Source organism: Dendrobates tinctorius, unplaced genomic scaffold (genome assembly GCF_039654945.1).
Source record: "Dendrobates tinctorius isolate UK_male_01 unplaced genomic scaffold, ASM3965494v1 ptg000301l, whole genome shotgun sequence".
Lineage (NCBI taxonomy): Eukaryota > Metazoa > Chordata > Amphibia > Anura > Dendrobatidae > Dendrobates > Dendrobates tinctorius.
Genome location: NW_027361968.1, coordinates 950,992 through 960,987, shown reverse-complemented (window position 1 = coordinate 960,987; position 9,996 = coordinate 950,992). Strand labels below are relative to the sequence as shown.

Below are 9,996 nucleotides of genomic sequence, written 5' to 3'. Positions count from 1 at the left end.
TCGGATACCGAGAAGGAGGCACCTAAGCCAAAGGCACTGCCGAGAACGAGCTGACGGTGCTGGAACCCAGATGGGTAGCAGAAGCTGCAAGAGCCAATGGAACTAGCGAGGACCAGCTGAATGTGCTGGAACCCGGATGGGCAGCAGAAGGAACAAGAGCCAATGGCACTACCGAGGACCAGTTGACGGTGCTGGAACCCGGTAACTAAGCAGGAGGTACCTGTGCTAGAAAGCACTACCAAGGACCAGCAGACATTGCTGGAACTCGGATACCGAGAAAGAGGCACCTAAGCCAAAGGCACTGCTGAGAGCCAGCTGACGGTACTGGAACCCAGATGGGTAGCAGAAAGTGCCCATGAAAAACAAAGTTGTAAAGCCGCGAGCCGGCCGCAGTTACCGAAACCCACAGTCCTACAGGGGGTGCTTGTCCTATTGGCACTACGGAACCAGCCTTTGTTGCCAGATCCCGCAGCCCACATAGGAAGCCCATAAACTGCAGGCACCATAGACTCGGCTAACCCGACCGCAACATGACAGGACAACGTATTGGTGACAAAGTGATGTTGACACTACCCGGAAACAGCAGGCGTGCTGGAACCAGGCTGGGCAGGAGGGAGTACCCATGCCAAAGACACTGCCGAGAACCAGCTGACGGTGCTGGAACCCGGATGGGTAGCAGAAGCTACAAGAGTCAATGGAACTACTGAGGACCAGCTGACGGAGCTGGAACCCGGAGGGGCAGCAGAAGGAACAAGAGCCAATGGCACTACTGAGGACCAGCTGACGGTGCTGGAACCCGGTTACTAAGCAGGAGGTACCTGTGCTAGAAAGCACTACCAATGACCAGCAGACGTTGTTGGAACTCGGATACCGAGAAGGAGGCACCTAAGCCAAAGGTACTGCCGAGAACCAGCTGACGGTGCTGGAACCCGGATGGGTAGCAGAAGCTGCAAGAGCCAATTGAACTAGTGAGGACCAGCTGACGGTGCTGGAACCCAGAGGGGCAGTAGAAGCAACAAGAGCTAATGGCACTACCAAGGACCAGCTGACCGTGCTGGAACCCGGTTACTAAGCAGGAGGTACCTGTGCTAGAAAGCACTACCAAGGACCAGAAGACGTTGCTGGAACTTGGATACTAAGAAGGAGGCACCTAAGCCAAAGGCACTGCCAAGAACCAGCTGACGGTGCTGAAACCCGGATGGGTAGCAGAAGCTGCAAGAGCCAATGGAACTAGCAAGGACAAGCTGACGGTGCTGGAACCCGGATGGGTAGCAGATGGTACCCATGAAAAACAAAGCTGCAAGGCCGCGAGCCGGCCGCAGTTACCGAAACCCAAAGTCCTACAGGGGGGTGCTTGTCCTACTGGCACTACGGAACCAGCCTTTGTTGCCAGATCCCGCAGCTCACATAGGAAGCCCATAAACTGCAGGCACCACAGACTCAGCTAACCCGACCGCAACACGACAGGACAACGTATTGGTGGCAAAGTGACATTGACACTACCCGGAAACAGCAGGTGTGCTGGAACCAGGCTGGGCAGGAGGGAGTACCTGTGCCAAAGACACTGCCAGGAAACAGCTGGCGATGCTGGAACCCAGGGAAAATACTACAAACAGAGTGGAGACAGAGGCCTGATTGGAGCAAGTTTAAAATCTGTAGTTGTGTGAGTTTGGACAGAGCAGGAGAAATTGCCAGACACACAGCTGGGGATCAGATGACATTTCTGAACCCCAATAACACTGGAGCATATGTTGACTGTGCAGACGGCACTTCTGAGCAGCAACTGGTGATGTTGGAGCCCAGGGTCAATCAGGGTGTAGGCTGAGGCCTAATTTCATCAAGTTTAATATCTGTTGTAGACTACTACTGATTTTAAACGTGCTCCAATTAGGCCTCTAGCTCCAATCTGTCTCTAGAATTTACCCTGGCCTCCAACACCGCCAGTTGCTGCTCAGAAGTGCCGTCTGCACAGTCAACATATGCTCCAGTGTTATTGGGGTTCAGAAATGTCATCTTATACCCAGCTGCGTGTTTGGCAATTTCTCCTGCTCTGTCCACATGTCCGCAGCAGGCACAGAATCCCCACGTCCTCTCCCTGCTGAAACTCCATGCCCACGACCACGTGCCTTACTCCCTGCCTTCTTCATCTTGGTAGACTGATAAAGATAGGCAGAAAAGTACAAAGGGGGGGCTAAGTGTGCTTATTCCTGAACAGCTGCTAACAGGTATAAGAATCACTAATTTTATAAAGTGTGTGGACTACACTTTAATATGAGCTAATGTGGCCTACACAACTGTCAAGTGGAGTGTTTGGTGAACTTTATTTACGTGGGTTTATTTTCAAAAAAACAAAAATGATGTGACCAAAGATGTGAAAGCGATAGTATCACAAACTTTTTGGAGCTATTACAATGCAGGAAGGTAACCTACAATGCAATAGATGAGGCTCCAAAAAATAGGCTAATACTAATCTGGCTGCGGCTGCAGGGCACAAGCCAGAAAAAAGGCTCCTCTATCTACTCCTATATAGTGTTTGTAACCAACCAATGTAGATGGATACGGATGGATGCGCACTAATAGGAGAAAAAAAATCGGGAAAAATGAGCTGCAATAAAACAAAAAAAGGACTATGTATGAAGCAGTGACGCACGCTGAGCGGACTACAACCAGAGGTGGTTGCAGAACACACTACAGCGTGAGCTACACACAGAGACCTCACAGACAGCCGTGAACAGTGCAGATAACTGGGCACTAGCACTGAAAGGCTGCAGAAAGGCTCCGCTGTCTACTCCTATAGTGTTTGCAACCAATGTAGATGGATACGGATGGATGTACACTAATAGGAGAAATAATGAAAAATGAGCAGCAATAAAACAAAAATAAATATGTATGAGGCAGTGATGCACGCTGAGCGGCCTACAACCAGAGGTGGTGCAGGACACACTACAGCGTGAGCTGCACTCACACAGACCTTGCAGACAGCTGTGAACAGCGCTGCAAGGCAAAAGAAAGCTACAGTGATTGATAATGTAGCCTGGGTAAAGCACAATATTATATAGCAAATCGCTATCTCTAACTGTCCCTCAGAGTCTTGAACAGCAGCCTGTCCCTAACTGAATTCACAGCAGAGTGAATCCTAAATGGCGGCGGCGGCGGCTTTTATAGTGCATCATGACATCATTTCAGCAGCCAATCACAGCCATGCCATTAGTTAACATGCCTACATGCCTAACAGGATGTGCCCACACTTCTGAGCATTCCTCATTGGCTGAATCAAATCAAACTGGCTCATAGCATTATGAGAACTTCCGATTCCGGTATTCGATATGCAAAAAGTATCGGAACTCAGTATCGGAATTCCGATACCGCGAATATCGGCCGATACCCGATATTTGGGGTATCGGAATGCTCAACACTAGTCCTCAGTGGTTGATACCTTTTAATGGCTAACTGAAAAGATGGTAACACATTGCAGCTTTCGAGACTACTCAGGTCTCTTCATCAGGCTAGACTAATACAACATCTGAAGAATCACATATTTATACACAACACAGCACAGAAATAATGCAATAGCTAAGATGTGAAGCGGAATTGTCATTATGGGAGAGGGAGAAACATAACTATTGGAACAGTTCATAGATAAGGAGTCTGGATGTTTTATTGTCCTCTGATTGGGGTCTCCTAATGTGTTGTGATGCCCCCACAAGGTCTTAGGAGCAAATTCCTTAATTGATGTAAAAAGACATAAATCCATTCGACACATTCATTCCAGCATTGAGAGTGTCAAAGGTCATCATGAGTTTGTACTCACAGACTCTTCTCTCTCTCTGTGAGATGTGAAGTTACCTTTCAATACCAGTAATTTCATGTGTATGGTGCTGTGATAAGGCATACAAACATGTTTTGCCACAGGTAGATCCCGCATCCCACTTACCAGCCCGCATCTCAGGTCACCAGAGGAGGTAGGTGGGAGCGGTTGGTACCTGACAAAAGCAGGTTCTAACATAGAACGCATGTTCCCTGCTTGGAAATACAGAGTGCTGCAAGGACTGCGCCATTTCCTAATCAGAGCACTCCCCACTGCAAGATCTGCACCGTTCCTATGAAAACAGATATAGTAACTTTCTTTAGTTTATCACTTTTATTTTTATGGGACTGTATATACTGTATTGACTTGTTCCCTTTGTAACATCTCTTGTTTATTATTATAAGCACGGCCTAAATATGGACTAAACATCAAACATTTAATAGCTTTGTTCCTATTGATCTATAAACCGCACCCCTGAGACCTCATGAGGTCCCATGTTACCAGTAACAGGCATCCAATTGGCCTAGAATAAAGGATTGATGGTGGCAGCTAGTTTTTCTTTAGTTATTATTTTGGAGCTTGGCGGTGACCATTCCAAAATATAGACACTATATTGTGGTAGGTTGACTCAGCCAGATGCTTTCAGAGGTAGACACAGGAACGCTTCTTGGGTCAATTGCCTTCTGGTGCCAAAAATTATAAGATCCCAATCTTAAGAATATCTGCCCCACTGGAGGTCCTAGGTAGAAGATATTAGAGTAATATTTCCTAGCATAATTTAACTTTCAATATACATGAGACATGGCAAGTGAATGCGTTGTTTTCAACACTGTGCCACAATGCCGAAAATATGTCTCCCATAATTATAGGACCTACACCAGTCACTAAAGACCCAGTATTCATTCATGTCTTTTAAAATGGCAGTGAAAAGTCTGCGACTTTGGCCATGTGGCTCTATTGTTGTTTTAAAGTCAAGAAGCCTTTAGGAACAGAAATATGTCACCACACAAACCTGTTGTTACATATTCGTATTGACCACATCACAGGAGACGGCTGTACTGCATATTGTCTACTCAGCGGGGTTGTTGAATAAATGGGAGGAAGAGATTGTCAGCTCTCCTTCCTATGGACTCGATTCACAATTCATAGTGAAGCTGTGCTCCCATGCTTGATATGAGTGTAACATATAACAATATTCATGCTAAAGTGAAGTTAATAAATTAATGTAAATCAAACCAAACGCAGTAAGTTTTGCATTTTATTTCTTTTTTTATTAATTTTTATTGCGTTTTCACTACAGTTCATGAAATAAGCAAAAATCTAAGTTTTCTAGGTTAAACAATGAAATATACCTGACATGTGACATTTGTTTGGGATCCCCACCGGAAGAGGGAAGCGCCTCGGAATATTCTTTTATCACATTTCCCTTTGGAGTTGTGAATAGAACAGGACTAACTTAACACGAATCGGAAGGACAGCACGCCGCGAGGTTGGTTCCCAACTTTTCACTAAGATTTAATAAAGCGTTGTGCCTATCTCACACAACCTCCACAGGTGAGCACATATATATGTATATATATATATATATATATATACACTCACTGGCCACTTTATTAGGTACACCTGTCCAACTGTGTGTTAAGACTTAATTTCTAATCAGCCAATCACATGGCGGCAACTCAGTGCATTTAGGCATGTAGACATGGTCAAGACAATCTCCTGCAGTTCAAACCGAGCATCAGTATGGGGAAGAAAGGTGATTTGAGTGCCTTTGAACGTGGCATGATTGTTGGTGCCAGAAGGGCTGGTCTGAGAATTTCAGAAACTGCTGATCTACTGGGATTTTCACGCACAACCATCTCTAGGGTTTACAGAGAATGGTCCGAAAAAGAAAAAAAATCCAGTGAGCGGCAGTTCTGTGGCCGGAAATGCCATGTTGATGCCAGAGGTCAGAGGAGAATGGGCAGACTGGTTCGAGCTGATAGAAAGGCAACAGTGACTCAAATTGCCACCCGTTACAACCAAGGTAGGCAGAAGAGCATCTCTGAACGCACAGTGCGTCGAACTTTGAGGCAGATGGGCTACAGCAGCAGAAGACCACACTGGGTACCACTCCTCTCAGCTAAGAACAGGAAACTGAGGCTACAATTTGCACAAGCTCATCGAAATTGGACAGTAGAAGATTGGAAAAACGTTGCCTGGTCTGATGAGTCTCGATTTCTGCTGCGACATTCGGATGGTAGGGTCAGAATTTGGCGTAAACAACATGAAAGCATGGATCCATCCTGCCTTGTATCAACGGTTCAGGCTGGTGGTGGTGGTGTCATGGTGTGGGGAATTTTTTCTGGGCACTCTTTGGGCCCCTTGGTACCAATTGAGCATCGTTGCAACGCCACAGCCTACCTGAGTATTGTTGCTGACCATGTCCATCCCTTTATGACCACAATGTACCCAACATCTGATGGCTACTTTCAGCAGGATAATGCGCCATGTCATAAAGCTCGAATCATCTCAGATTGGTTTCTTGAACATGACAATGAGTTTACTGTACTCAAATGGCCTCCTCACTCACCAGATCTCAATCCAATAGAGCATCTTTGGGATGTGGTGGAACGGGAGATTCGCATCAGGGATGTGCAGCCGACAAATCTGCGCCAACTGTGTGATGCCATCATGTCAATATGGTCCAAAATCTCTGAGGAATGCTTCCAGCACCTTGTTGAATCTCTGCCACGAAGAATTGAGGCAGTTCTGAAGGCAAAAGGGGGTCCAACCCCTTACTAGCATGGTGTACCTAATAAAGTGGCCAGTGAGTGTATATATATATGTATCAATCCTACTATTTATATGTCACTTCAGCCTCCTACCAAAATCCCTTTACAACTTACAGATCTGTAGGGGGTCTGTCCGCTGGGACCTACACTGATCAGCAGAAGAGGGCACTTGTATCCCTATTACAATGGCCATCGCGCTGCATCTTCACTGTAGACCAGGTCTTGGAGGTCACTGCTCGTCATAAAGTAGGTAGAAATATGTGTCATAATGCTGTAATGTCACAACACGCGCCTTGTCAGCATGGTCACAGAGATGTCCAAGGCCTGTTCTCGGCCACAAGTCACATTATAAAGGAAACACACTGGAGCTGCGACGTGCAATGGTCAGAAGAAGAGACACGAAGGAGCGGATGGCTGCCAGTGTGCAGCAAGGGCGGCCAGAATGGTGACCGGTGAGTATTACGTATTTTCTGTTTTTTCATCTTATATTGATAACATACTAAAGTCTGATCAGACCCCAGTGCAATATAAGGGACATTCAATTCACAGTGAATAACTTTGCTGCAAATCAAATCTACAAGCAAAAATTTGTATAATTTGGTCAGTTCAAATTTCGTCAGATGCGCTCATCTCTATTATTAAAGAGGTGAACCAGTAAGGGTTAAAACCAATAAAATACTTTACTCTTGCCACTCACTTGCGCTTGCCTTCACAGAACCCTTTCTGCTAACTTCTTCAAGCAGCGGCTTGGCTCCAGCACAGGTCTCCATTTCACTCTTCGCCGGTGCTTCTGATGAAAATGCACGTTGAGACATCATAATGTCATAACATCTGTCGCCCCATCCAGTCACAGGAGGTGGTGGAGGTCATGACGTCATAACATCAAAGCCCCGAGAAGAGGAGACACGATGCCTAAGAATTCTAGTAAATGGCTGAACGGGCACCGTGGTGGCAGAGACTAGTTAGTGGCTACGTGAGCATGACATTTTATTGTATTTTAACCCATCTTCAGGCCAAGCAAATCGAGCAAAATGGTGGCCGACTGAGTTAATTCACACATATTGATTTCCCTAAAATTTAGATTCACTAGAATCTGCAAATTTTTGAAAATTCTAAATGAATTTTAATAATTTAGAAACAAGTTTCTCATCCTTGGAAGATGACTTGTAAGTTTTGGACAATGTCATTCTTCAGAGTCTGTACAAGTGAGGAAGATGATGAGCTTATTCAAAATTTGCCTTAATTTTGGATTACTATAGATAAGAAGAGCGGACTGCCCTGTGGGAAATGACAGCAGTGCCATTGCACATATCCAAAATTCTTCACTTCCATCAGCAAATATTTCTAGTGCAAAACAGATTGCAGAAATAATAACCAACAGATATAAGATGAGAAGACCGGTCATCGTCTGGACTGCCGTTTGGTAGTCCTTCACATTGGTGTTGGCTAAGGTCCCGCTATTTTTCCTTATCTGGCAGTTGTACCATCTGAGGAACCAAGCACTGGTAGAAGTCATCGCTATGATTAGAACAAAGGGCAGACAATTGAGAATCAGGATGATACTTGTAAATTTCAGTCTTCGGCTTCTCTTTTCTACCATTGATTCAAAGTTCATAGTTGTGTTTTTTCCATTCAGGTTTGGAGGAGATAAAAGTGTTGATAGAAAACTTCCAAAAACAGACACAATCTCCGCCATCAATATCAACCTCCAGACAATGGCGCTAATTCTACTCTTTATCTTTGTGAGAACTCCAGGTTGGGAAGGTATGATCTTCATGAAGTAGAAGAAGCAGAGAGTGCCAGTGAGCCATGCAGCGGATGTAATGGTGTACAAGCTCATGGTGGAGATGAAGTAAAACACAAAACCATTGCTGTAGAAATACGGCCATAAGTTGCTGATGAGGAGGTATGCCGACATGAAAATGGTGTACAACAGATTGTTGGTATTCAGAGAAATCAAGATCCTGTTCAGGGTAGCAAAATTTGGCTTTTGAAATCCAGTAAAAGAAAGACAAGTGATTATGAAGATAGTGGAGGACAAGCCGGTAATGGTCTCCAGAAGAAGTATGATAGGAAAAATCTCCATGTTAGAAATATAGATATAAGGAATTGTATACCGTACGTTATAAACCTTAGAACGTTCAGACTTCTAAGGATGTATCTTCACAAGTTGTCCTGTTGTAGGCTATAATGACTTTTCAGACCATACCTCCTCCGTGCAGATTTCTTGCTTATGTAGAAGATTCTGATCTTCAACTCCAAACCTCAAAACAATCTACCTAAAAAGCTAAGTATAAAGATGAAGATCTCTAGATGATGCTCCTGTTCCAGATAGGAGGAAAACACAATTCTGGGTTAGAGGTTGATGTGTCCTCCAACCAAATTAATGTCAAATGCTAACAATTCATGATGTATGACTGGTATTAGCTTTCTAATATATTTTCGTAAATGCAAACTCTGCAGATACAGTGTTAGGTAACCATCTCATTGCTGTGCATTGAACTAATGTTCTCTTTCCAATGTTTAGCCATTATTTCCTCTGTGTTTTCCATAATTTCAGAGCAAAGTGCGGATTTCATTCTTTGGAAGACTTATGTTTATTTTTCTACACTAATACATTTTTCTGCTTTTAGACATAATCAAATCAATTGAATGATAATCACTTTGTATTTCAATTTCATGCAGTTTGCAAGTCCCTAGGAATGTGAACACTTTTCAAATCAAGCTGTTCAAATCACCAAAAGAATGCTTGCTGCCTTACACTTTGTAGAAGATTGCATGAACCTCGGAAGGCTGTCTTGACCTCAGGCGCGACCAGGTTAGTTTTCCCACTGTGATTGATCAGTGATATGATGTAGCTTGAATTACAACTACACGTTGTAATTTCTATTTTTATGCACTAGAAAGCAAAAGCAAGGCCTCACAATAGTTATCAAAGAAAAAAAATCTGAAATTAGCATCCCAAGGTTTGTTGGTTTGTCATAAGCAACTGTACCAAGTTTTTGCATTTTTTGTGAAGAAGGAAATGCTTATTTTTTTCCCCTAAAATCCAGACATTTATATTTGCCTACTTCACAAAGTGCATGTCATCAGACCAAGACAGTTCCTGGTTGCAGCTACTGGCAGTTTAGGTGTGTACCTACCTAGAATATCTTTTTTTTGTCATATTTAGGAAGATAGTTGAATTTTGTTTAAAAAAATAAACATGCTACTGTACATCACTGTTTTTGAACACCTGTTTTACTAATCCAATGTAATAGCCACACATGCCATATCTATATTGTGGCCTGCTGTCACATTGTGATCTCTGTGCATAGTCCTAATTACACAGTATTTTTGGTACGTTGTTTTTAGCAGGGGATGAAAAATTGGGATTTAAAGATTGTCAAAAGATAATCATATTGAAATGTCAGT

General features: G+C 43.9%; 1 protein-coding gene across 1 annotated transcript; it reads right to left on the bottom strand.

Moving 5' to 3' along the window:
- Positions 1-7,765: 7,765 nt before the first annotated feature.
- On the bottom strand, positions 7,766-8,668 carry LOC141073419 (taste receptor type 2 member 40-like). Its single transcript, XM_073560611.1, has one exon. The coding sequence runs from the start codon at positions 8,666-8,668 to the stop codon at positions 7,766-7,768; it is 903 nt and encodes a 300-aa protein (XP_073416712.1).
- Positions 8,669-9,996: the final 1,328 nt, after the last annotated feature.

Coding starts and splice junctions, on each gene's coding strand:
- LOC141073419 (XM_073560611.1), bottom strand. CDS start 8,668: ATGGAGATTTTTCCTATCATACTTCTTCTGGAGACCATTACCGGCTTG.